The sequence below is a fragment of the Mesoplodon bidens genome (genome assembly GCF_964165515.1).
Source record: "Mesoplodon bidens genome assembly, chromosome: 10".
NCBI classification, from domain to species: Eukaryota; Metazoa; Chordata; class Mammalia; order Artiodactyla; family Ziphiidae; genus Mesoplodon; species Mesoplodon bidens.
This window is the reverse complement of record NC_138172.1, coordinates 68,806,189-68,833,933: the sequence shown is the minus strand read 5'-3', so window position 1 is coordinate 68,833,933 and position 27,745 is coordinate 68,806,189. Positions and strand designations below refer to the sequence as shown.

The window sequence follows — 27,745 nt, the reverse complement described above, 5'->3', positions numbered from 1 at the left end:
CCTGACCTCAGCAAAATGCTGAAGCAAAAGTCTGTCTGTAGCATCCACTTCTCTTTTTTTTGGCCGCACCACGTGGCATATGGGATGCAGGATCTTAGTTCCCGACTAGGGATCGAACCCGTGTCCCCTGCAGTGGAAGCACAGAGTCTTAACCACTGGACCGCCAGGGAAGTCCCTCAATTTCTCCTTACTGCCCTCTTTCCTCCAGGTCTAAGGAAGCCCCGGGTCTGCAAGAACTTCTGAGATTATCCAATCCCACCCGCCGTGATGATATCCAGCCTCTGCTTAAATACCCACTGTGTGATCTATTGAGCAACCCTAACCCTAACTAAACCCTTGCATTTAGTAACTTTACACCTCCCTGCCCATCACCCTCCTCAATCCACCCATGTATCCCCATACCCTCCCCCAAACATGTTACAACTTAACCACATAAACTGTTAGAAATATAATGTTTTCAGCTTCCCAAGGAATCTGCTATTTTACATGAACAACCCCAGGGAGAGGGCAAGGCTGCACCCATAAGAGGGTAAAACTTCTGGAGTGGGGGCGTGTGGTTTGAAGGCAGGTGGCCCCAGGTATGAACTTTGGGGCCCAGGTAGGGTAAGAAATTTAACTGGGTCTTCAATTCTCTGTTCTCCTCATCTGTAAAATGGGAGTAGATACAGAGAAGCCTCAAAAAATGCACAATCAGCTATAATTTGATTGGCTCTGTCTCTGGTCCTCCACCAGCCCTGCTCTCAGATGGAGGCAGGTGAGAAAGGGGGGTGGGAATGGAGCAGGGTGATGCTGAGTGGGGAAATGTTTATGGCTGAGGAAGCTGGAATCGTCCCCACTGATAGTTAAGCCAGACAGATGACAGCCACCAAGGGCACCAAACCACAGCTAGAAGTGGGACAGATTTGGATCACGCACCTGGATCTCAGGTCCTCCCAGCTGGCTAGCAGCGCATGCAAAGTTGCCTTGTCTTTTTAGAGTTATGCAATCTGTATTTTTCTCTACTGAATTTTGTGGAAACTTCTTACCACATAATAATGGGAGAGGCTCAGTCACAGGGAGGGCTGATGTAAGGAATAAGGCATGTATGCCTGGTGCATTGTAGGTGGTCAGTAACCAGTAGCTTAGGTGTTAAGGATGGTGGCCTTGCAGACCCTGTGACCCTGTTCAACATCAGACCAGGCCTCCTATGGGTCCCCTTTTCCTGACAAGTCTGCATTTTTTTTTTTTTTTTTTTAAGATGTTGGGGGTAGGAGTTTATTAATCAATTTATTTATTTTTGCTGTGTTGGGTCTTCATTTCTGTGAGAGGGCTTTCTCTAGTTGTGGCAAGCGGGGGCCACTCTTCATCGCGGTGCGCGGGCCTCTCACTATCATGGCCTCTCTTGTTGCGGAGCACAGGCTCCAGATGCGCAGGCTCAGTAGCTGTGGCTCACGGGCCTAGTTGCTCCGCGGCATGTGGGATCCTCCCAGACCAGGGCTCGAACCTGTGTCCCCTGCATTAGCAGGCAGATTCTCAACCACTGCGCCACCAGGGAAGCCCCAAGTCTGCATTTTTAATTGGCTCCCCGGGTGAGGATTCTCAGGCAGAGAAAATTTCAAGAACTTATCCTTGGGGGCCTCTCTTACATAAAGTTTGAGAACTTTATCCACTGGTCTAGCACTGATCCCCATCAGCACGCACACTGATGGGACACAAAGACGTAGATCATTCCAATTTTGCTCCTAAACTGGCTGTTCCCACAAGCTCTTTTCTGTGGCTCTATGAAATGTTCAAGTGGCCACATATCCCAATATTTTTAGAGAGAGGAGGCTTTGTGCTATGGGACATTTCATTTGCAAAAGCCACTGAATTAGACATTATCAAAAATTTACTTATAGTAATAACCATAAAAATAACTAATATTGAGCACTTAATACATGCCAGATATTATTCCGAGAACTTGATATGTATTAACTGAACTAATTCTCACAGCCCCTCTATGAGGTCAGCACTACTGTTGCCCCCATTATGCTCAGAGGGGTTAAATAATTTGCTCAAGTTCATACCACTAGTAAGTGACAGAGCTGGGTTTTGAACTCAGGCACCTGTGTTCCTAACTTACCCCACTCTACAAATACATTCTGCATAAAATATTCAACTTGCCAAAGGCCACTTCCTGCCAGAGTCTAGCTGACTGGCCTAGGGTTGGTCTTGAGCAAATTCAAGCAGCAAGGACCCTGCGGTGGCCTGCCCAGGGGCCACATGGGTGGAAACCTGCTTGTTTTCACCATCAGCCAGTGCTGGCAGCTAAATTGCAGGGTGCTTTGTTGATGTGGCACATTATTAGCTAATCAGATCAATGCAGAAAAAGCACATTACCTGTAATTAGAGATGATTAGTAAAATAGCCAGATTATGCCCATGTAAAATAACGTCTAATGCAGGGCCTGTGGTGAGGGCAGAACCTACAGCTTCCTCAGGGATGGCTTGCTTTGGGCCTGTTCCAGCTCTTCAGCCTGGTCCCCCAGGTCTCCCCTCCCTCCCCTGTCACCCTCCCCAGGTGGCCCTTACCCACAGTAGCTGTCAGCCCAGTGGCGAAGGTGTTCTGGTGCAGCAGGTGCAGGAAGGATGTTTTGCCCACATTCGAGTCTCCCAGGAAGATGACGTGGAAGGCGTAATCAGGATTGGCCAAAGGCTCACTGGCCGTGCGGTCCCCTGGGGATGGGGTCAGCCCAATGCCTCCAGAGTCCATTCCTGGATCTTCAGGCCTGTTCTCTGCCCTTGGCTCCCTGGATTGAGGGGGCCCTGGTTCTTCTTCTGCATGAGTGGTTGTAGGTTGGGGCCTGGGCTGGGCTTCCAGCTCAGCCCTGGTGGGGAGGGTTTGTGTGGGCTCCTGGGGCCCTGCTGCATCCCCAGGCTGAGCCCCGGTGTGGGGAGAGCCCCTTGAAGGTGATGGTTTTTCAGGAGCTGGGGCTTGTGCCTCAGCCTGAGCCTGTGCTCTGTCAGGTGGGAGAGGAGCAGGTGGGGAATTGTGCTGGGGGAGTTCCGAGTGCCCAGTTTTCAGGCCATGAGCCTCAACGGACAGCTCTGACCTGAAATCCTGCCCTCCTTGGTCCCCTGCTTTCCTTTCGTCAGCCCTGGGCTCCTCTTCCAGACTCTGGTGGGGTAGGGCAGGCAGCCCTTCAGACCCAAGGACCTGGTTGTGAGCTTCCTGTAGTCCCCCAGGATGGCCCTCCTGTGCATCTGGGCTCAGCTTGCCCTGCTCCAATCCATCTGTGGGAGCCTGACCCACAGGCTCCAGGCCCTGGGAGGGCTCATCCAGCCCTGCCGTGAGGGCTCCAGCTCCTGAGGACCCCAGCCCTGGCTCAGAGCCAGTGGCATGTGGGTCCTGATGGAGGGCCTCTCTCTGCCTGTGTGGCTTGGCTGGGACAGGCCCAGGCCCGGGGCCCTCGTCATCTGGGTATGAGGCCTGGAACTGTTCACTGGGCCCAGCTGGGGCCTGGGGAGGGGGAGAGGTCACATGAGGAGGGGCCCCATCCTCCAAAGGAATGAGCACTTTGAGCACAGCTGCCATCAGGCCCCCTGACTCCCCAGCTGGAGCCCCTGGAAGGCCCCAGCGGAAGTGGACCCCAGGGCTAGGCCCTGACTCCTCCTTAGGTTCCAGGGTGGGGGGCTCTCCAGTCAGCTCTGGGCTGATGTCCTGCCCCTCTGGGTTCACTCCTTTCTCTTCCTCAGTCCCGGAAGGCACCCCAGGGGGGCTTCCTAGAGACCCATCTGGATCTGAAGGTGGCTCCTGACCAAAGAGAAAAGCACACGGCTCCAGGATGGAGATCTGCCTGACTACTCGGGGTGTCTGGGGGCCTGAGGAGGCTCTCGGAGCTGGGGGTGGGCTCCTGGAGAGCTGCAGGGCACTGTGGCGGGTGCTGCTGAAGCTGCTGAGGAGCTGGTCCCAGTCATCGCTGTCCCCAGTCAGTCCGGGCAGGGGAGCCTCCTCAGAGGAGACTGAGGCCTTCTCCTCACCTGCTCTGGGGACACTAGAAAGGGTGCAGGAAGCTAAGGTCAGGTGAGGGGCGGGTAGAGGTCACACCAACCCTGTCGGCATCCATCACCATTGAGTGCGCACCTCACCACTAGGCCTTCCTCCCAGTCTTTCCTTTGGCAGTGCTTCTGTCCTGGCACACACTCCCTACCCTTCCCCACCTCCAATCCTGATCATCCTCCCAGGCCTATATGGAGCCTCACCTCCTCCAGGAAGCCTTCCCTACCATTCTGGCCCATCCCACTCCTCTGACCTGTAACGAGTAGAGTGGGTGCTGTACCCGCCAAGGATCCAGCACTGCACTAGCCTGTGTGTGTGCGTGTCTGTGTGTGTGTGTGTGTGTGTGTGTGTGTGTGTGAATCCCAGTTGTGTGATTCATATGTCATGTGTGTCTGGGCACATGACTTTCCCCTGTCTGTCTCCTTGTCTGAGAAATGGGCATGATAATTCCAGCCTGGCAGGGCTGTTGTGAGGTTTAAGGAGGGAGTCTGTGTGCTCTGGGCACTGAGCAGAGCCTCGGAGAACTCAGAGCCGCCCTCCCCTCTTCCAGGAAGCCCCTGGTCTCCAGCCCAGCCCAGGGGTGGCAGCTACTTGCCTCGGTTCCTCCTCCATCTGCCAGGACACACGGCCCTTGGTGGCGTTCAGGTGCCCCCTGGTCACCTGCAGCTGCCCCCGCACCTCTTCCAGCCTCCCAGCCAGGTCACGCTGGACCTCCCGAAGCTGCTGGTTCTCCGAGCTGACCTCCTGGTGTGTGCTGCTGAGGTGGTGGAGCTGGGCCTCCAGCTGCAGGAGGTGGAGGGTGAGGAGGAGGGAAGCCCAGGTGCCCTTCAGGGGAACAAACAGCCTCCCAAGGCCACTGTGGGGCACAGACTCCAGGCTCCTGGAGACCCAGCTTAAAACATAGGATTGGGGCAGGGGGCGGTTGTTACCCCCTCACTGGCCTAATTAGTTCCATTATCTCCCACCTGGGAGAGACATTGGAATTTGGGGGGTGGGGAAGAGAGAGGGAACTGTGTAAGAAACACAAACTGCCAGCACCACAAGGGCCTGAAGCATACATGGGATCACACCCTCCTCTGCTCAACGTTCTGCAATGGCTGCTCATCTCTGAGCGCATCTGGTCTGCAAGGAGCACCTGATCCAACAACAGGTCACAAGACTGGGAGATGGAGAGCTTCTTGACCATGCCGAATGGAAGGCAAAGGCCTCACAATAGCCTCCAAGGCCCTGCACAGTCTCCCCCCACCCCCCTCTGTTACATCTCTGACCTTCTCTCCCACTACCACACCCCCCTCACCTGCTCCCTCAGTCTGTTCCAGCCCACAAGTCTCTTTGCTGGTCCTTGAACATTCACAGCACATCATACCCACCTCAGGACCTTTGCACTTGCTATTCCCTCTGCCTGGACTGCTCTTCCCCCAGATGCCACATGGTCCACTCCTCACCACCTTCAGGTCTTTCCTCCAAAGTCATCATCTTAGTGAGGCCTTCCTTGACTCCCCTATAAAAACCCTTCTGTCCCCCTGCCCTGCTTTACTTTATTCTCCTTAGCACTTTCACTATCTAATATGTTATAGATTTTACTTGCTTATTTAGTTTACCATCTCTCTCTCTGACTAGACAATAACTCCATGGACAGGAGTTATTTGTGTCTATTATGTTCCTCAGAACCTAGAACAGTGCCTGGCACATAGTGGGTGCACTATAAATAGTTGTTGGGTGAAGGAATGAATAGCCTTGGGGGGAGAGGCTTCACATCCACAGGGGACAGGACAAAATGGTCCCATGTGGAAAGTCTAACCTCTTCCCTCGGTAGAAGGGGCCCGCCTCAGTTTCCAAGGAGCAGCTACTGCAGAGGCACCTGGGAAATCAACCCATGTCAGGTGTGTGAGACCAGGTAGCAGGACCAGCCAAGGCAACGGTGGGGAAGACTCTGGGAACCTGGTCCAGTGCTGAAGAAATGCAGGTTGCCCTGGTTACAACAGATGGTGATTTTACTAAGGTAAAAGGTCTGGAAGTTGAGGAGGGAAGAGACAATAGGGCAGGGTCTCAGACCCAAAGGCTTAGCACAATGCCAACTGGAAGTGACTATAGTTTACGAGACATGAGGTGTTGGGGTAGCAGGTATTCTGACCAGGAAGCTAGGTCAGGTTCAGCGACAGTAACAACTGTGATATGTAAAGCACCTACTACCAGCCAGGCACCATCTTAGGCCCTCAAATATAGTATCTCTAATCATCACAGCAGCCTTCTAAGGCAAAAGTTCTGATCTCCATTTCTCTAATAAGGAAACCAGGGGTCAGGGAGGTTAAAAACCTGCCCAAGGTCACTCAGCTGACAATGGAGATGAAAGTTGAACACCACCCTATCACCAAGCTTCTCCAACGTTGAGACTTTGTATTCGCCCGGTGCTTTCCTGTTTCAAAATGCTTTCCCATTTATTACCTCATTTGACACTACTAGCTGGGGAGATGCAGTAGATGTGGCTATTCCCATTTTACAGATGGAGAAACTAAGGCCAAGACAAGCAAAATTATTTCCTCGGATCTGCATGGTTTTTAATTGGAACAGCAGGAATTTGAACTTGGACCTTCTGACTCATGTCCCAGTACTTCCACTGCACTACCCGGCCTCATCTCAGAAAAAGGCCAGAGACATCGCTTTCCTAGGGGCCAGCTCTGATGCAGGGGCCCAACGAGCCCAGAGAACCCTCAGGAGATGGGTGTCAGGGTCTGTGAATCTTCAGAAACTGGGCTCCCGGGGAAACCCGTCACTCACCTCCTTCTGGCCCTCAGTCAGGCGTTGCACCGCTCGTTCCTTGGCCTCCAGTACCTCCTGCATCTGGGAGCTGAGGGCCAGGCCCCGGGAGTCGCTCTGGGGAGCAGAAAGGTCTCAGCCCCTGTATTGCCGAATCTAAGACCCAGCTGGACTGGGCTGGCCCTCCCCACACTTCACCTCCACCCAGGCCTAGGGTGCAGGGTCCAGGATGTCTCAACAAGGAGGGGTCTAGGACAGCAACCCTGGCTCAGGCAATAGGAGACAGAAACCCAGAGAGCAGAAGGAGCGGCTCCGGGTGGCACGCGAGACCTGGCAGAGGTGAGCAGGGGGCCCAGGCTCAACATTCCCCACCCCACCTCTCTGAGGAATACGAGCTCAGGGATATGAGAAGTTCTACTCCCAGCAGCCTCCTGCTGCCCCACACTGGCCAGTGGCCGGCCCGCTGCTTGGCCCGCAGGGGAGTTCAGGGCCGGGGAAGAGGTTGGCTGTCGCGGAGAGCCTACCTCAGCCTGCAGCTGCTGCTTCTCCTGCCGGATTTGCTGCTCCATCTCCTCATAGAGCTGCTGGACCTCGTGATGGTGGTCAGAGTCCCGCCTGGAAGGGGTGGGGGGCGGGGCCAGGCAGCCCATCAGCACCCCGGGACCCTGCTGCTGGCAGAGGTGGTCTGGGCCTGGGTTTGCAGTCTATGCTACTGTCTACCTCACTCTGCCAGTGGTCACTGACCCCCGTCGCCCTGAGAACAGTCGTCCCAGTAACAGCTCCTGACATATATGCCCTTGATAATGATCATCTGGTCCCATCATGCCGACTCCCATAACCATCATCAAGATGTTGTTGGTTCCTGTGGCCCTGTCTCATAGTCCCCAAAGCCCCATCACTCTGTCCCCACTTCCCGCTGTTGCTGTCCTCCTACCCCCATAACTCAGACTCCCTGGCAAGGCTGTGCCCATGCCAACCCCAGGATCACCACATGCATTGTAATCTATGTGAGTGGTGCCCTGGAGTTAGGTGCCGCAGTGGCCCTGCACCAAGACACACTGACCATTCCCCCTTTGGCTGAAGGCCTAACTCTGTCCTCCCCAGTAGGTTCCCTTAGTCACCCCTTCTTCCAGTTCAGCTCTGCCCGTCCGGCTCCCAATCCCTGCAGTGGACGCCTGGCCTCCATTCTTTGGAGCTGAGAGAATTCAATTAAGATTCAACTAAAATGTAAAGAGCACCCACTGTGTGCCAACACCGGGCAAGGCACCCTGGCCCCAACTCACTTCCTCAGGGTCAGCTCCAGAACCTCCTTGTCAGTCCGTGCTTCCTGCAGGCGACTGTTCATCTTGGCCAGAAAGCCCTCCAGGTTGCCTGCCAGCTGGGGCTCCTCCTGCTGCAGCTTCCTCCATAGGTGCCAGATTTCCGCCTGCCTGGGAGGAGAGGATAGCCAGAGATTAGACACGAGGCGGGACCAGGAGGCAGGGGGAGCCCCACTCCTCGGTTTTAATGGCAACACTCCAAGAGACTTGGGCACCTGGGCCACGAAAATCTATTTACACCCTACAAGGTGAAGCTCAAATGCCACCTCCCCCAGGAACCTTTCCCAGTTGTGCCCTTTCCCTTTGTGAATCCCCACACTTTGTCTCTCTATGGTGTGGTGATTAATTGTGGGGTGGGGGAAGTTGGGAGTCCGATGGCCCAGGGCTTCCATCTGTCTTCTCTCTTCTCCCACTCTAGCTGTGTGACCTTTAGCAAGTCCCATGCCCTCTCTGAACTTATTTGTAAAACGGCCACTGGAGAATGAGACACACCCAGTGAAAGCACCGGCTTGGGGTCTGGCACACAGTTGGCACTCAATAAATGCTGCTTTCACATAGATTTAACTAAGTCATGAAGACAGATGCCTGAGGGCTGAGCCCAGGCCAAAGCTGCCAAGTGGGTAAATCACCCCACCACACCTGTCCTGCCAGGCTGCACCCCAATCCCACCCTGCCTGCCCCACAACAGCTGCCCCACCCTCTGAGAGCTTGTCCTCACAGAGCCCTGCGGGGCGGGAGAACCTGGGAGAACCTGGGCAGACAGGCGAGGGCGATTCCCTTGCTGGTTCTAACAGACCCAGTGGGACATGGGGGGTGTGAGAGGGGCATTTCTAGGCAGTAGCCCCTTCTCTAAGCATGAGTGAACGCCAAAAGCCCAGAGCCTGAGGCAGTCTCCAAGTTCTCCTGTCTCCAGTCCTGCCCAACTCAAAGCATCACCATGCCTGAAAAACATCTCCCATCATACCCCTGGAGGACCCTCTTTTTGGCACCCTCGAGGAGCTTTGTATTTTTAAGAATTGAGTCCCCTTAGGGAGCTGACCCTTCAACTCACTAATCCTTCTGAGGAGTGACCATGTAGGGCAGGACAGGGAGGGAGAGGGTGAGTGGGATGGACTCCTAGTGGGTAGGCTTTCTCCACACGTGGCTTCATTTAATCCCACAGCAGCTCTTATGCTCACTCTGTGGCCGGGGAAATAGAGGTCGGAGGTTAGGCTACTTGCCCACAGTCGCACAGCTAAAAAGTGGCTAAACCAGGATTTCTGCCCAGCTCTACCTGGTGGCTCCCACTCGACCTTGTGTCCAGGAGAGTCCTCACCCCCACTGACCAGCAGTAGCTCTCCCTGCACCCACAACCATGATGGCCTTACTCGGGAAGTGAGTGACTGGCTGCCAGTTGCTCCGTGAAGGCAAAGAACGCCTCCTTCTCCTCAGCGTCGGCCTCCTCCTGCACTGGGAAGCTGGTGGCTACAGATCCTCGCTTGGAGGACTGTGGCCTCCTTCTGTGGAGCCTGTGGGTGCTTGGGCTAGAGCCAAAGATGTTCTCTGTGAGACAAAGGAGTGCAGAAGGGAGCAGAGTGGGGTTCGGCTCAGTCCCTTGACCTCCCACCTTGCCTTGCTCCAGTCATTGGGGATATCATTATATCTGTGTCAGTCACATTTTACAGGGCCAGGGTCATACATTCCTCACATCAACCTTTGGAGTCTACTCAAGGTAGACACTGTGTCCCTTTTACAGATGAACATCTGAGGTCCAGAGAGGCCAAAAGACTTGCTGGAAGTCACACAGCAGCTCCACGGTGGCCAACACAGTCTTTACACTCAGTCAAGGGATATTTATTGAGCAGCTACTATGTGCTAGGGACAAAATTGGCCAAAATCCCTGCCCTGGTGGAGCTGACAGTCTATGAATGCTGAAAAGGACACATTTTTGGGGTTTTTTTTAAAAGTAGTTTGCCAAGTGAGCTAAAGGAATGAACAGGGTAATTTCCACTGAGAGACTAGACAGAGTCTACTTTAGAGGAGGTGGTCAGGAGTGTCCTGAGGAAGTGACACTGGAACTGAGATGTGACTAACAGGAAGGAACAAGCAATGTGGATTTCTAGGGAAGCATATTCCAGGCTGAGAGAACAGCACATGCAAAGGCCCTGAGGTAAGAGCCAGATTGGCATGCTGGATGAGGCGAGTGGTATTGAGTGAGCCCAAGAGATTGGAAGGGTCTGGATGGTGCTGGCCTGTAGGCCCTGGGAAGGGGGTTGGATTTTGTTTCATAGGCCTTGGGAAGTCCCCAGTATAGTGGGCACAATGGACACAGATGTGAAGATGGCCTCTTGGGGCCACATGGACAAAACGTTCCCTCTGCCCCACTCCCGATTCCAGACCCTCATTTCCCTTCCCTACTCCCAGTTTCTCAATCACCAGAACTGGAGCAACCACCTCCTGGGGCGGCCCCAACCTATAAATGCAGATTCCTGGCCTCCCTTCCTGTTGTCCCCCAAACTCTTGGACACTCAGCAGACCTGAGAACTCCAGATGGCTTTGCAGACTTTAAAAGCTGAATAGTGCTTTTCAGGGTCTCTGCAAGGACACCACTCCTTCCGTTCCCTGGGCCAGAAGGTCTTCCCCCATCAAGCTCAGCAGGAATATTGTGCATCTCTGGCTTTGGTGTCTTTAGGTCCTTCTGGGCATGTCTTGAGAAGCCGGTGTTGGAGTAACCTTGGCCAGTGAAGGCTAAGGAAGGGCCAGGGAAGCCCCCACCCACTAAACATCACCCTCTGCTGCTCCCTGGGGCCTTGATTTCCTTTAATCAAAGCTAGAATGTGACCTTCTTCAGGCAGAAACAAGGCCTGTGGTCTCAAGAACAGGTGGTGCTTAACCTCTTGCTCAGGGAAAACCTTTGACTGGGGTGAAGACAAGGGAGTCATCAGAAAGCAAGCCTGGAGGCCTCTCTGGAGGAGAGGGATGCTCAGGGGAGCCGCCAGCCAATAAACTGCTCTCTCTGGTGGAAAGGAAGTCAAGTCTCCTGGGTTAGAGTCTTCAGGCTCAGCTCTGCCTTGAACCAACTGCCTTCCCACTCAGGCTAAGTGTTCTCATCTCCACAGAAATCTGTATGGTCATCCATGCCCAGAACTGCCCTTGGGCAGGTTATGAAGGTCCTGTGATTGGTAGGGAGTCCTGGGGTCTTTCCTGCCTGCCCAGCCTCGCCTCATGCTGGGCACACTCCCCAGAGGCCCTCCCAGGACAGACATACTGAGCCCAGAGCTGAATTCTTCAAGGGAGAGGCGTCCCTTCCGCTCCACATCCACCCAGTCAAAGATCATCCCCGGCTCCTCCTTGCTGCCCAGGAAGCTGAACTTGGCCACCTGCAAGGAAGAGGTAAGTTAAGTTGGGCGCTGTTCCCACTGGGGAGGGCTCTGGGTCACCCTCAGAAAAGGAGAGGGTGTTTGTCTGTAGCCATCTCCACTTCCCCTCTCCCCAGTTTTGGAGTCCCACCACCAACCTGACCTCAAGGCAGACCCTTGAGGCTCTTGGACCCTATCCAAGGCTGCCCTCTCAGCAGTACCTTGAACTTCATTCACACCTTTTCCCTTCCTCCATCCAACATCAAAACCTACCTGATCTGAGTCTCATCCCTTTAGGACTCTAATAAAGGACAGTAGCCAATTCTCCCCAGAATGTGTTTATCAGTCTTCAAAAATTATCTAAAACTATTCAATGATGCAGTATAACAGACTATGTTCTGCATTAAAATATTAATATCTAGTTTAAAATTTTAATTAGAACTTGGAGGACTTCCCTGGTGGTACAGTGGTTAGGAATCCGCCTGCCAATGCAGGGGACACGGGTTTGAGCCCTGGTCCAGGAGGATCCCACACGCCACGGAACAACTAAGCTCGTGAGCCACAGCTACTGAGCCTGCACTCTAGAGCCCATGAGCCACAACTACTGAGCCCACGTACCACAACTACTGAAGCCCATTCGCCTAGAGCCCGTGCTCCGCAACAAGAGAAGCCACCGTAATGAGAAGCCCGCACACCACAATGAAGAGTAGCCTGCGCTCGCTGCAATTAGAGAAAGCCCGCACACAGCAATGAAGACCCAATGCAGCCAAGAATAAACTAAATAAATAAATAAATTTATTTTTAAAAAAAACCTTGGAATTGCTTGTTCATGTTAAATATAGAATTAATCCTAGATTATTTTTTTTATTACATATGGGTTAGGATTAGGCTCAGATGCATTCAGCAAAAACAAACTAACAAACAATAACAGAAAAACTCAAATAGCTGAGGCTTAAATAATAAAAGCTGAGATAAGTAATCTGAAGTATTCGGGCCAGGGCTGCTGTGGCAGCTCCACTATGTCTGCAGGGCCTCAGACTTCAAGCTCGAGGCTTAACTGTCCCTCAGTGCCACCCTCCACATGAAGGTGAAAGAAGCCTCTGGAACTCAGAAATCTCTATTCCAGACAACAGAATGGAAGAAGCAAGAAGTAAAGGTGTCCTCCTTTCCTCATATGAAAATAATTCCATCCCACCTTTCCCAGATGCATATATTTTACATAGCTGCAATCATATCATGATGTATATAATGCTGTACATTTTTCTCTCTTTTTTTTGTACCTTTTTCTTATCCATAATTTCTTCATATCCATAACTCTCATTGAAATTGCTCCTTCATACTCTTGAATGGGTGTTCCAAAATTACTTACCTTTTCCCCTATTCTTGGACATTTTTTGGCTCTGTTTTCACTTCTATAAATAAAATGCAATGAATACCAAACAGAAAATTATCTAAAACTTGAAAATAAGTACAAAAAGTGGACGGCACATCCTTTCAGTATTCTACAGGGGGCCCAAGGCCACCCAAGCATCTTCTAGATTCTGTGAATGTACTTAATTCAACACATGGTACTGATTAGGGGTCCCAGACTAAATGAAGTCACATGTTGACTTGTAGATTTTGTCCAGGAGAGATGTAAATAACTTTTGTCTGACAGAACAGATAACCCCAAAGATTTATGGCCTGTTGTACATTAACCAGCTTTAAAAAAATCTATCTCAGCAATCCAATTCTAACATTTCTTTGTTAAATTGTCCAGCTTTTAAAGTGCTCTTTCAACTATTCATAACATCTCTCATTAATAAATGAGTTAAATAAAACCTCTCGTATAGACTCATTTTATTTTTGTCTAAGGGTCATGATTTTACCTTTTTGGAAATTCTACTTCGACAGTTTTGGAGGTTCATGGAGATGCCCCAGTGGACTCAGCTGTCAGAACCGAGTAAATTGCATTGCTGGAAAAAAGAGCCCCAGATGGACTCTGGGAACCCAGGAACTTTTTTTCTTGGCTCTTGAAGGGAATCCCAAGTGTGACAGAACTTTAAGTTTGCTGACTCTGTTTCTCTAGTTTTTACGTTTTTGTTTTAACTGATTTTCTGCTTCTGGTTTTGGTGGTAGCCATGATGGGGAATTCCGTTTTATGGACTGACCATTTGGAGATCTCCATGGGATACATGAAGGAGACCTAGTGTCTGTTGGTTGAGAGACAACAGAAAATCTGGTTTGCTAATCCTTTGTTGTTGGTGGTGGTGTGTTTGTTTTTCTAGGTGTGACCTCAAATCAGGTTAAGAATTTTGTGCCCGCTGGGGAGGAGAACAGCTCTTTGAAATCTGATCTGGAGAGTTTTTGTTTCTGTGTTTACTTTTGACCTGTGGCTAGGGTTGGAGAAAAGAAGCCCTGTCTGTGTGTCTACATGTCTGTAATTCAGAACGGCCCTTAACTCTCATTGTGAGTGTGAATATTTTTCTGTATCTTGGTATTAATGACTTAGAGTACTACATCTCTCACAGGGGTTCTGTGTGGATTGGTTTGTAGAGACAAATAAGTGTTTATATAAATCTAATGGCCCCCAAAGTCACAGAAAAAAAAAAAAAGAAACAACTTCTAATGCTTTAAATGTGCTGGACTTAAAAAAAATCCCTCTTACAAGAAATTGCTAACTCAGAAAACTTTTAAGGAGCCAGGTTCAGATAATTAAGGTGAATCTTTGACAAATTAAATTAAATTGGTTTAGGACTTCCCTGGTGGTGCAGTGGTTAAGAATCCACCTGCCAATGCAGGAGACATGGGTTTGAGCCCTGGTCTGGAAGATCCCACATGCCACGGAGCAACTAAGCCCGTGTGCCACAACTTCTGAGCCTGTGCTCTAGAGCCCACGAGCCACAACAACTGAGCCCGTGTGCCACAACTACAGAAGCCCGGGTGCCTAGAGCCCGTGCTCCACAAGAGAAGCCACCGCAATGAGAAGCCCGCGCACCGCAACGAAGAGTAGACCCTGCTCACCACAACTAGAGAAAGCCTGTGCACAGCAACAAAGACCCAATGGAGCCAAAAATAAATCAATCAATAAATTTCTTTTTAATGTGAAATTGTATTCAACTCAGTTGATTTATTATTGTAACAAATTTTATATCAACAGTACTTATATATATATATATATATATATATATATTTTTTTTTTTTTTTTTTTTTTTTTTTTTTTGCGGTACGCGGGCCTCTCACTGTTGTGGCCTCTCCCGTTGCGGAGCACAGGCTCCGGATGAGCAGACTCAGCGGCCATGGCTCACGGGCCCAGCCACTCCGCGGCATGTGGGATCTTCCCAGACCGGGGCACGAACCCTTGTCCCCTACATCGGCAGGCGGACTCTCAACCACTGTGCCACCAGGGAAGCCCAGTACTTATATTTTTTAGTGTGTCACCTTACACACAATTTCCGAGAGCCTTAGGTAACTTTGAAACTGAACTAATAGTAATTAAGTTAATTGATAAATAATTTTTGGCTACCTGGAAAATTTCTAAGAAAAATTTAATACTGAAACATTGATAGCTAAGCACAATTTTAAATATATATCTTTTTACTTATTTTTACATGCTAAAGAGCAGCTGTATCTTTGGGTCATGTTCATGAGCGAATTCATTTTTTCCACTTTAAATAGTTATGCAAGGGAAAGCAGGGATTCAAGTAGATATGTGTCTACCCATATTCATATCAGCTATATTAACAATAGCTAAAAGATGGAAGCAACTCAAATGTCCATCAAGGGATGAATGGATAGGCGAAATGTGGTATATACAAACAATGGAATATTACTCAGCCTTAAAAAGGAAGGGAATTCTGACACATGCTACTGCGTGGATGAACCTTGAGGACATTATGTTAAGTGAAACAAGCCAATGACAAAAAGACAAATACTATATGATTCCATTTATATGAGGGACCTAGAGTGGTCAAATTCAGAGGCAAAGTAGAGTCGGGGTTTCCAGGGGAGAGGGAGCTGGGAGAATGGGAGTTAGTATTCAATGGGTACAGAGTCTTCTTTAGGGAAGATGAAGAAAATCTGGATTTGGATGGTGGTAATTGTGATGGTTGCACAGCATAATGTCACTGAATTCTGCACATAAAAATGGCTAAAATGGCAAATTTTAAGTTATGTATATTTTATCACAATTTTTTTTCAAGTTGTGCAAGGGATATGTGTGACTGTAGAAAGTCATGTTGTGTATTTGTGAGCTTTGCTAGTTTACTAAAATGCTAAGACAGTTCTCAATTATTTACCCATTAGTTTTTTCTGGGAAATAGAGTTTAATTACTTTGTTAAAAGTTATAATCACTATGATGTTTGAGATGATACTAGGAATGAGAGTGACAGAGAAAAACAACTGTGTCTGCAAGGAAAATGGGATGTGCTTTTGCTTTACAAGGGATAAGGGAAGTGGTTTTGTCTTAAAGTGCCTGGTTATTCCAGAACATGAAAAAGCGAAATCTGAATGGATATAGAGAGTAGTAGAGGATTTGTTGAAAGGGAATCTTATTTGTCTTGATTTATAACACCTGAGTCTGAAAATAGACTATGAAGTATATGTTAACATTTTGCTAAATTTGGCTCAGTTTTTTTTTTTTTTTAAGAAGATGTTGGGGGTAGAAGTTTATTAATTAATTAATTAATTTTTGCTGTGTTGCATCTTCGTTTCTGTGCAAGGGCTTTCTCTAGTTGTGGCAAGCGGGGGCCACTCTTCATCACGGTGCACGGACCTCTCACTATCGCGGCCTCTCTTGTTGCAGAGCACAGGTTCCAGATGCGCAGGCTCAGTAGTTGTGGCTCACGGGCCTAGTTGCTCCGCGGCATGTGGGATCCTTCCAGACCAGGGCTTGAACCCGTGTCCCCTGCATTAGCAGACAGATTCTCAACCACTGCACCACCAGGGGAAGCCCCCTGGCTCAGTTTTGATGGGTTTAAAAATCAATCAATAGGGGGCTTCCCTCGTGGTGCAGTGGTTGAGACTCCGCCTGCCAATGCAGGGGACACAGGTTCGATCCAGGGAAGATCTCACATTCCGTGGAGCTACTGAGCCTGTGCTCTAGAGCCCTTGAGTCACAACTACTGAGCCTGCGTGCCGCAACTACTGAAGCCCAAGCGCTTAGAGCTGAGAAGCCCACGCACTGCAACGAAGAGTAGCCCCGCTCGCCACAACTAGAGAAAGCCCGTGCGCAGCAGCAAAGACCCAACACAGCCAAATAAATAAATTTGTTTTTAAAAAAAAAATCAATCAATCTTGTGAAAGTTTTACTGCCACATGTTATATTAATGCAAAACTAGAATTTGGCTCCATCTTTATTAAAATAATATATTGGTCTTAGAGCTCTAGGCAAGGGTTAAAAAGGGGTTACTATTAATCTTCTGTGTAAGTTGCCCGGAAAACTGATTCCATGTCTCAGCAGAATAATTTTCTCTACTTTATTTTGGCTTTATCATGTTCTAATTTTCTTTAAAACAAAAAGCAGAGTCACTTCCCCTATAAAAGAGCTAAACATCCTTGCAATAGTGTTGCCTTCTATGTTTATTTCAAAATGTTTTATTTTATTGTCACTTTGATTAAATAGGAAACCAAGTACTATTTCTCAGGATCCCATGATTCTAACTTAATCTAGTGCCCTATCTTCTCTGATGGCTCTTTTGGTTTTGCCTTCCCAACATCAGATCCTAAATTTAGAAAAAAAAATTAAAATGTCAGGATATCTTTCTCTTTATTTATTAAGTACCTCAACTCTATTATAAGAGCATCGTGGGAAGAACTGTCAGATCAGAAAAGATATTCAGCCTTGGGCTTCCCTGGTGGCGCAGTGGTTGAGAGTCTGCCTGCCGATGCAGGGGACAAGGGTTCGTGCCCCGGTCCGGGAAGATCCCACATCCCACGGAGCGGCTGGGCCCATGAGCCATGGTCGCTGAGCCTGCTCATCCGGAGCCTGTGCTCCGCAACGGGAGAGGCCACAAAAGTGAGAGGCCCGCGTACCACAAAAAAAAAAAAAAAAAAAAGATATTCAGCCTTTCCTAGGCTAAGTTTACATAGGTAAAACACTCTTAATATAAATATTTCAGAAACTGCATGCTTTAGGGGAAGGCCCTAGAGATTTCTCAATGTCTTTACTATGCAAAATATGTTCTTATCTTCAGGGGAAACACTAATCAGACTCTTAAGAAATAGTTATATACCGTATCCCAATAAAACATTTTACTCTCTTCCATTCTGATATTATTAGTTACTGTAATAACTACAGGCTTTCAGTCTCATTACTAAACCCATTTCTGCTTTCCTACCCTTGCCTGAAGGCTTGGCTACAAGCTGCAGGGCAGTTTGTGTCTTCCACAAAGCACACACTCAAAGTCTTGTGGAAAAGGACTGTACCAGGTTCTATGAACTATTGATGCTTTACTTGGGTACAGGATTCCAAGCTGGCATTAGCCGACCTTCAGACTGAGCCAATGGATCACAATTTCTAGGACTCTTTTCAGTCCAGAAGCAGCCAGCTCACCCAAGATCCAGTAGATCAAGAATTAATTACATGGAACTGAATGAATGGTTGAAGGAAATCGAGTTGTGGTTATTTGCTGGGAATATAGTTGATTTTTTTTTATTGTTTTATTTTTATGGATGTATGAGACTCTTCTCTCTGTCTTTTTGAGCTGTCTCTAAGCTTCAGTTTAGGAAATTATGCTTTCATAAACTGAAGTTTAACATTTTAAATGGTATCTGAATCTCACTTACCCCCTCCTGATTCAGAAACCAATACTTCAATACTTTTCCTGAATCTCTTTTCTTTCTCTGGCAATATAGTTATTTACACAGTTTCAGTAAGGATCTGTCCTCCTTTATACTGGGATATAATTGAATAGATCAGTTGTGTGACTGGATGTTGTATTAAAAGATGATTCTAATTTAATCAATTGTGACAAGTCCACTGTAAGGTGCACTTGTGGAAGCAATGCCTGCAAACCTCTCGCAGGAAGCTGGCCTGGAAACAGGTGATAAGGAAGGTTACTTCTGGGCAGGAGAGGGACCTTAGAAAAATTGGGAACCTAAGGAAGGTAGGAAGTTCCTCACATTTATAGGTGCTGCAGGTGAAAGATGCTAGAGAAAGTCTTATGCTTGGTTTCCATATTAGTAGGGAGGCCAACCTGTTCCAGTTTGCCCAAGACTTTCCCAGTTTCAACACTGAAAGTCCCACATCCCAGGTACCCCTCCAGCCCAGGCAAACTGGGACAGATGGTCACTCTAGGTAGAAGAGCGAATAACAGAGGTTTTAAAAGTCCAACTTAAGATTCCATATGAAAACTTCTGGAGAGAAGCTAAAATGGCTCAATACTTCAAAATTCTAGATTTGCAGAGCCCAGTCAAGAAGGCCCACATGCTTTATTTGCACCCTCGCTGCATCTAAGGAAATGATCGAGCCAAACCAAATGAGACCAGACTTTTTATGTCAAAAATAAAAAACTTTGGAGACTATTTATGATCACAGGAAATTATCTGAAACTTGGAAATAAGGCAAAAAGGTAGACAGCACATCCTTTCAATATCATATGGGGGTAAGGACTACCCAAGTGTTGTCTAGACGAGAGGAATGCACTTAGTTCATCTCATTGTTTACCTTTCATTAGAAGTCCCAGACTTATCGAAGTTACTTGTTAACTTGTAGATTTTGTCCAGGAGAGGTGAAAATAATTTTTGTCTAGTAGTACAGATAACCCCAAAGATTTATGGCCTTTTTTAAAACTGAATTCAGCAAACTTATCCTAACACTCTTCTGTAAAATTGCCTATACATATTTCAGCTTCTCAAATGGTCCTTGAACCTGTCATAACATCTTACTGGTTCCCTCACTAATTGATAATAATAATGAATTAGATAGATCTTTGATAAGTATTAACTTTATAGTTACTCAGAAGTCTTTTTTTTTTAAACCATTTTGAAAAGTATATTTTAACATCAGCCATTTGTACTTTTTTGTGGCCGTGAGGTTGGAATATAGGAAGGGTCAGTTTTGATGGGGGAAGAACAAAGTCTGGAGCATAGAGCAGCATCAGGAGGAGACAGCAGGTCCAGTGAGACTCCAGCAACTCCCATAGGACCCTTTGTAGAAAATGAAGAGAAACCAAAAAAAAATAAAATAAAATCCAGGGCTTCCCTGGTGGCGCAGTGGTTTAGAGTCCGTCTGCCACTGCAGGGGACACGGGTTCGTGCCCCGGTCCGGGAGGATCCCACGTGCCGCGGAGCAGCTGGGCCCGTGAGCCATGGCCGCTGAGCCTGCGCGTCCGGAGCCTGTGCTCCGCAACAGGAGAGGCCACAACAGTGAGAGGCCCGCATACCGCAAAAAAAAAAAAAAAAAAGAAAGAAAGAAATATGGCCACTCATTTTAAAAAAATAAATAAATAAAATAAAATAAAATCCAGCCAATCTTGGTCTAGGTCACAGCCTAAGATTACTTCTTGGCATGTACAACCTTGGCTGATCTTCTGTTTCATTGAAGTTTGCAGCCATTGACATTGTTTGATTTCCAGGGCCCTGACTGCTCCCCAAGATAAACTTCCCTGCTCAGTGGGCCTAAAATTATACCATTTGCAAGTTACTCCTTTGGCCTAAAACCTTTCCTTTGTTAATATGCAAATTTTCTGGAAGAGGGTAACACAAAAGGCCTTATCAATCATTTACACATTAGTATAAACAAATTCCTAGCCTTTCCTAAGAGCAAATTTGAGATGAGAGAAAGGGAAAACAGCAGGAAAGCTCTGCTTTCCTGGGATGGGGAGTCTCAGAAGGCTGTGGAAAAGGGATTCAGGGGGATGGGGCCTTGGACTCACCGCCAGGTCCTCTCGAGTGACAAAGCCCCTCTCCTTGGCACCACAGTCCTGGAAGAAGCCCTGCAGTTCTGCAGCTGACTGGGAGGACCAGGACTCTGGCTCAGGGGCCACAGAGGCATCCTGGCCATCAGCTGGCTCTCGCATCTGACGCCAGCGGTTGGAGCCTAGCTTCCGGGTCTTTCGAGGCACTCTCTGTCCACTCTCCATGGTGCTTTGGCCTGGGGACAGAGAGGTGAGGGGACACTGGGCTGCTGAACAAAGTCACTCCCTGCTCAGAACTCTCCCATGACTCCCCATCACCCCTGGAGAAAACCCACGGTGGCTGACGAAGCCATGCCTGATCTGACCTGCGCTGGCCTCTCTGACTCATCACCCACCCCCAGCTGACAGCCTCCCACACATCCCGCTCAGGGCCTTTGCCCTTTCTGTTCCCTCGCCTGGAATGCTCTTCCCTGAGGTATCCACATGCCCTCATCTCCTTCAATTCTCTGTTCAACTGTCAAAAGTCTTCTCCAGGACTTCCCTGGTGGCGTAGTGGTTAAGAATCCACCTGCCAATGAAAGGGACATAGGTTTGATCCCTGGTCCTGGAAGATCCCACATGCCGTGGAGCAACTAAGCCCATGTGCCACGGCTACTGAGCCTGCGATCTAGAGCCCACGAGCCACAACTACCGAGCCCACACACCACAACTACTGAAGCCTGCGCGCTCTAGGGCCTGCATGCCATAACTACTGAGCCCGCGTGCTGCAACTACTGAAGCCTGCGTGCCTAGAGCCCGTGCTCTGCAACAAGAGAAGCCAGAGCAGTGAGAAGTCCGCGCACCGCAACGAAGAGTAGCCCCTGCTTGTGGCAACTAGAGAAAGCCCACGGGCAGCAATGAAGACCCAACGCGGCCAAAAAAAAAGAAAAAAGAAGTCTTCTCCAGCCATCATAAGTTCTATTGCCTTACTTGGGGGTGGTTACACAGGATGGTCCAGGATCTCACTGTCTGAAAGACCAGAAAGAAGCAACTTGCTGCTCTGCCAGCTTGTCTCCTCACATCACAGCTTCCGGAAGGGGCTCTCTCCGTCCTCCCTTCCTCCCTCTCTCAGCCTCACCTGGCCTCCAACCTCTTTTTCCTCCTCAACAACGTTTCCCTACTCCTTCCACATATGCACCAGGGAATCCGTAGCCCCCCCACATGGCTTTTATGACCTTTCAAGACATGCGCATCCTTCACCCCCTCACCTCTGCATCCCATCATGGTCCATGTCATCCTTTCTGAACCACTCACCATTCCTGGAATGCCAGATTCCCTCCCACGCTTGCTCCCTTTGCCCCAAACCTCCCTGATTCTCTCACCCCCTTGCCTAGCTGATACCTCTTCCCCCCTCACCTTAGAGTCTAACCTCCTCCCTGAAGCTCCCCCATGCTTCAAGCAGGGTTCATGCCCCTTTATCTGTGACCCCATGATGTTCTGGGCTCCCCCTATAGGAATATTACTCTGTGCCTCGGTCCACACTGCTCCCAGCTCCCTAGTACCTAGTAGGTGCTCAAGTAAGGGTTGTCAAATTCATTAATTGGGCTACTTTCATCTGTCACTCGAGGTCAGTTAGTCAATTGATAAGGATTTGGATGGATAAGGATGTGTCCAGGTGAGGCCTCAAGGTAGGAGAGAAGGAAGCTGGAGTCTGGAAGGAGTAGAATCTGGTCCTAGTGGGGGGGTGGCGAGGGGGAGGTGAGAATAAGTCTGGGACACGTAAACCTGTATAGGGTGGGAGGGGTTTGATGTGCACATAGGCAGCTTCCTGCAGGTGCTGAGACTTGAGCCAGGCTCTAAAGGAAGCGGGTAAGATTTAGAAGCAGCGAACAGCCTGTGTGATGGGACTGATGAAGCAGGAGCACTACACTCACCCTGGACTTTTCCTGTTGGGGTCAAAGGTCACAGACAGGCTGAGTGGAGGGAACGGGACTCTGCCTCAGGGATAACGGGCTCATGGCAGGGGTCTGGAGCCACTGGTCTAGCCTCCCCTTGGGCAAGTTCCTTCACACAGTTTGCATAGAACCTCAATGAAGCAATTCCTCACCCTTGGGGAGGCCCCAAACTTTAAAGTGAAGTAGAGTCCTGACGCCTTATCAGTTACTGCCTCTTTCTCTCCCCTTTCTGCTTTTTCTCTCTACCTGTTTCTCTCCATATCTCTTTCTGTCTCTCTCTTGGGGCCTTCAAAGTCTGCTTCAGATGCAGTTTTAAGATTATAGATGTAAAATCGCAGTGGTGTGCTGGAGCCACATATTAGAGGCTTGCAAGAGCCAATTGTGTACCTCTCTTCCCAACTCAGCGGCCTGCAATCAGCCGCTGAGGGAGTATTTACACCAGGGGAATCAGCAAATGCTACAAATCAGGGTTTTTTTCCCCAAAGAACAGTTACCAGAACATCTCCTCTGCCCAAACCCTTCCCAAGATCTAGCATGCATTTAAGCAACAGCTGTTCACTGAGCACCGACTGAATGCCAGCACAGTGGAAAACGAGCCTGCTGTGATGTGTGAGGCTCCATTAGGCAAAATAGGAAAAGTGCCCCTTCCTCTGGGCAGATGCAGCCCAGTGCCAGGGCCCACGGGTTGGCAAGTGGACTGTGGGCTGAACTCCAGTCCCCACTCACCCCCTTGGTCAGGCACCCTTGTACAGGACACAACCTACATACCCAAGTAGAGCCCCTGGCCCTGTAGTTATATGGGTGGACTGACTCCTGGTCTCCCCTAGAGGCACTCACATAGCCTCATGCAGGAGAAGACACAAAATTAATTACAGCACAGTGTGGAAGGGGCAATAAACCTGTGTGCCAAGTGCTGTGAGAGCACTGCAAAAGGAACAACTCTCAAGTGCCTATCAGGGAGGACTTCCTGGGGGAGGTGACATAATTTAGCAGTGAGTTCCAGGGCAGGAGAGATCAGTTTTAACCCTGGATCGCCTCATGATGCCCAGCCTTGCTCTGGGCATGTGTTGGACCCTCAGTTACTCACTGTTTCCTCCACTGACACACACTGTCCTTCAGAATGTGGGTTGTTCTACTAGATAACTGAGTAGACTCAAAAAATATTAGTGTCGTAAAAGAAAAAATAAAGCAGGGGGACTGTTCTTTATTCAAGAGAATAAAGATAAATGGCACCTGAATATAGTATGCAATCTTTAATTGGATTTCCCTTCAAAAAACAAAACAGTAGGGGGCTTCCCTGGTGGCGCAGTGGTTGGGAATCCACCTGCCAATGCAGGGGACACGGGTTCGAGCCGTGGTCCGGGAAGATCCCACATGCTGCGGAGCAACTGAGCCCACGCGCCACAACTACTGAGCCCACGTGCCACAACTACTAAAGCCCGCGCGCCTAGAGCCCGTGCTCCGCAACAAGAGAAGCCACCGCAATGAGGAGCCTGCACACCGGAACGAAAGAGTAGCCCCCACTCACCGCAACTAGAGAAAGCCCGTGCACAGCAACGAAGATCCAATGCAGCCAAAAATAAATAAATTAATTAATTAAACAAAAACAAAAACAAAAACACAGTAGGAATAAGGGACATTTTGGGGGCAACTGGGGAAATTTGAATATGGACTTTATATTAGATGATATTCACTGAGCAATGTGAAATTTCTTAGGTGTGGTACAAGTGTTGTGATCATGTAGAAGAATCTCTTTGTCTTTAAGGGATCCATGCTGAAGTGTATAATGTCTGCATTTCACTTTCAAATGGTTCTGAGTAAATACATAAGCAAATGAACAGGAGATAAGTGTGGGTGGGAGGGGGAGAGTAAATGGGGCAAATTGTTAGCCATCTGTCCTATAACATTCATTGAACTATTTGCTCAACTCCTTTGTAGATTTGGAAGATTTCTTAATAAAAGGCAGAGGAGATAGGAATTCCCTGGTGGTCCAGTAGTTAGGACTTCATGCTCTCACTGTCGGGGCCCAGGTTCAATCCCTGGTCGGGGAACTGAAATCCCGCAAGCCATGGTTTGGCCAAAAAAACAAAAACAAAAACAAAACACCGGTAGGGGGGGGAAGCCAAGAATGAGATTCCAGGGGTTAGAATAGAGAATTTCCTCCACGAATCTAACTGTCCTTCCGCTAGTATCTCCCACTCCCCCATCACCCTCCATGTTGCCCCTGGAAACAACGATGAGATACACAGCCCTCCTTGCGGTGCATCTGTCCACACCCAGAGGTCAACATCCATCCTCACTCACCATCCCCCTAAGAGGGGAGCTCCCTCCCTCCATGACCCCACGACCCTCCAATGGGCTGGGCCTTGGGCCTTGTGTATTGTAATCAAAGAAACACTCACTGAGTGTCAGTACCAGAAGAGAGTCCAACCCACCCTCTTGACCCATAAATGTGGAAAAAGTGGCCAAGAGAGGCAGTGACTTCTAGTCCCAGTGCTTTAGAGTCAGACAGACTCTGCCTCCTGAGCCCTGCCGCTCACTGGCTGTGTGACCTTGGGCAAGTCACATAACATCCCTGTGCCTTAGTCTCCTCACTGGAACATGAAACTAATATCTACCACACGGGGTTGTTGTGACGATGAGAGGAGACAATTGAAGTGGAAACACCACTTCCCATTCCCAGCAGAGCCCACCTCCCTTCTGGCTTTACTTACTTTCTTTTTTTTTTTTAATTAATTTACTTATTTATTTTTGATTGGGGATCTTAGTTCCCTGACCAAGGATTGAACCCATGCCTCCTGCAGTGGAAACACAAATTCTTAACCACTGGACCACCAAGGAAGTCTCCTGGCCTTATTTTCTCTTAGTGCTTGTCCCCTTCCCAGAATAGAGTATTTTTATTCATTTATTTGGCAAAATTTGCGTCTCCTCTTACTGAAACAGAAGCCTCATGTGAGTAAGGAATTTACTCTTTTGTTCACTGCTCTATCCCAAATGCCTAGAACAGTGCCTCGCATACAGTTGGTGCTTAGCAGATATTTGTTGAATATATAATCCATGTAAAGCACTCACAGCTATGCCCCGAAAACAGCAACCACTGGGTAAAGTTAGCCATGACAATTGTGGTGACAACATGGATGAGGGTGAAATTCCATTTGAGTCTCATAAAAGTTGGGTGCTGTACAGATATGATTTATCCCCACTCAGCAGATGAGGAAACTGAGGGAGGTAGGCTCCGAAAGACGGAGACCTGCCCAAGCCATGATGTCAGAGGCAAATCTGGCACCAGATCCACTCTCCTGGTTTGTCATGGGACAGACTTGCCCCAAGACCACTTCTTGGAGAGGTACCTCCCCGGAGGACAGGAGGCCCCTCTGTGGATCACAGATGCCCCACAGAGCAGCCATGATGGGACAGGGCTTTGGAACAGGGCAGAGTGGGCAGGCTTTGCTCGGGTCGTGAGACTTGGGAACTCAAGTTCCACATGTGCTTCTGTTGACAGAGATAACACACACATGGGATAACACACACATAAGGCAGCAAGATAAGATTCCCAGTGCAGAAGCTTCTAGAACTGAAGTGCCGGGGGAAGAGTCTACTGTGATGTGGGTGTCACATCACTGAGTCTGTCAGGCTCCCACAAGTGAAGGGAGTTAGAATCCTGAAATAGATTCCCTGTGACCACATCGCAGGACATGGGATGCTCTTGACATCACTGTCCAGGAGTTCCTAGTCGAGCTGCACCCTATTTCCATCAGTCCCCTGGCACTTTGTAAGAAAGCAGCACTTCCTGGACACCTCACCAGTCCCCACTATGCCAAAGGCCTCAGCATCAGCCCTCTCAGTCTGTCAATCCTTCTCTCCCTAGAGGGTACTTGGTGGCCCCCTCCTTGCCTGTCAGGAGGCCTAGGGCAGAAAGGCAGCAGGTGACCTACCACCAGTTCTGTCTCAACACACCTGTCACCATAAGTCAGGGACAGTGGACTGCCCCCTCACGGCTTTGCAACGTGCACCTAAAAACAGTCTATGCCCCCATCATGGCCAGGTATGGCCCCTCAGAGACAACAGGGATGTCCTTCAGTCAGTCCTCACGTGTGTACATGTGTGTGCACACATATATGTGCACACGCGCACACACACACACACACACCTCCCTCATGGTCAACTCTCACAGTCAGACAGGACACCCCTCACAGCTGCTGGCGTCTACGAAGGTCCCTGCACTCTCAGAGTCACTCAGAACAACACCCTCAGAGTCAGCCAGCAGGGGCAGCCCTCCGTCAGAGGCCCCTCCTCTGCCATATTCCCCTTATTATTATTTTTTTTTTTGGCGGAGTGCTGTGTCTTGTGGGATCTTAGTTCCCCAACCAGGGATCAAACCCAGACTCCCAGCAGTGGAAGCACAGAGTCCTAATCACTGGACCGCCAGGGAAGTCCCCACATTCCCCTTATTGATCATCACTACCTCATACTTGTAACAGTGGGAAACCTCATCCTGGCCAGGAGCACACATACACACACGCACCCCCCAGCACTACTACCTCTCCCCACTTCCTCGCCCAAGAAATCATATAAAGTTTGAGGCCAGACTTGAGGGCAAATGAATCCTGCTCCCAGGCATCCCAGAAATCAGCTCCCCACTGTAGGACGTGGTTCAGCAATCAGGCACCACAGGCTTTCCCTCAGGAAATGGAGAGTCTTGTAAGAAGGATGCTGTGGGGGACAGGGGCAGAATCACAGCATCTGCGATTGCCTTAGGGCCCCTCCCAGTTCCATCATTCTCTCTCCAAAGGGCTGAGGAACAGGGTCTGCGCTTCACTCCAACTACTTCAATAACTACAAGTAATAGTGATAGTCACAGAACCCAAATTGTTCATGTCAGTGGGTCTGAGAGACCTCCTAGTATATTTATCCTCTCCCTTCCCCCCACTAACCTGATAGAGAAACCGAGGCTCTGAGAAGCCAGGTGACTTGCCCAGGGTCACATGGCCATTTAAGGATAGGTAATCTATCCAAGTCTCCTACCCAAGTGCCTTCCGCTAGATGCAGAGAGGTCCAAATTCATGAGAAAAGGGCTTAGCCCTTTGCACCTCGTCCCAGGAGCCGGGTGGGGACCACAGCTCCCTCCCCCATCCTCACCCCGCCAAAGAAAAGAAGCATTGCAACTCCAGGGTAGCTCCCACCTCTCAGAGGCTCCCAATCGTGCATGCAGCCCCGTGCCTCCTGGACCTGGTAATGAGGCAACCACTGCCCCCAGGAGCCCACGAGCTCTGGAACTGTTAACAGTCTTGTCTCTTGCTTAATCACTCTTTCCGTTCCCCGGGGAGCCAACCTCCTGTGTTAATCTATGGGACTTCCTGTCGAAGTGACCACTGATTACACTTTCACCATCTTGCCTGGTACTCCCAAGGAGCCCTAGCCCTACAATCTTAGAACTGGAGAAAGCTGGAGCTGGTGGGGAGGCCACAGAAGCTCTTCAGGGTAAGGTCATCCAGTTCTCAGTGGCAAGGACAGAACTTTGACCCTAGTCTCTGGTTGCCAG

General features: G+C 49.2%; 1 protein-coding gene across 1 annotated transcript in view; it reads right to left on the bottom strand.

Annotated features, from left to right (window-relative positions):
* Nucleotides 1-27,412, bottom strand: part of RAB44 (RAB44, member RAS oncogene family) — a 34,398-nt gene extending 6,986 nt beyond the window's left edge. Inside the window, exons 1-9 of the mRNA XM_081247644.1 lie at nt 27,387-27,412; nt 20,288-20,505; nt 11,341-11,452; nt 9,461-9,635; nt 8,058-8,204; nt 7,299-7,389; nt 6,796-6,891; nt 4,613-4,800; nt 2,550-4,012 (exon numbers count right to left, since the gene is read on the bottom strand). Coding sequence (XP_081103770.1) covers nt 2,550-4,012; nt 4,613-4,800; nt 6,796-6,891; nt 7,299-7,389; nt 8,058-8,204; nt 9,461-9,635; nt 11,341-11,452; nt 20,288-20,505; nt 27,387-27,411 — 2,515 coding nt within the window. The 5' untranslated portion in view covers nt 27,412. The remainder of the gene's footprint in view (nt 1-2,549; nt 4,013-4,612; nt 4,801-6,795; nt 6,892-7,298; nt 7,390-8,057; nt 8,205-9,460; nt 9,636-11,340; nt 11,453-20,287; nt 20,506-27,386) is intronic.
* Between the last annotated feature and the right edge of the window lie 333 nt (nt 27,413-27,745).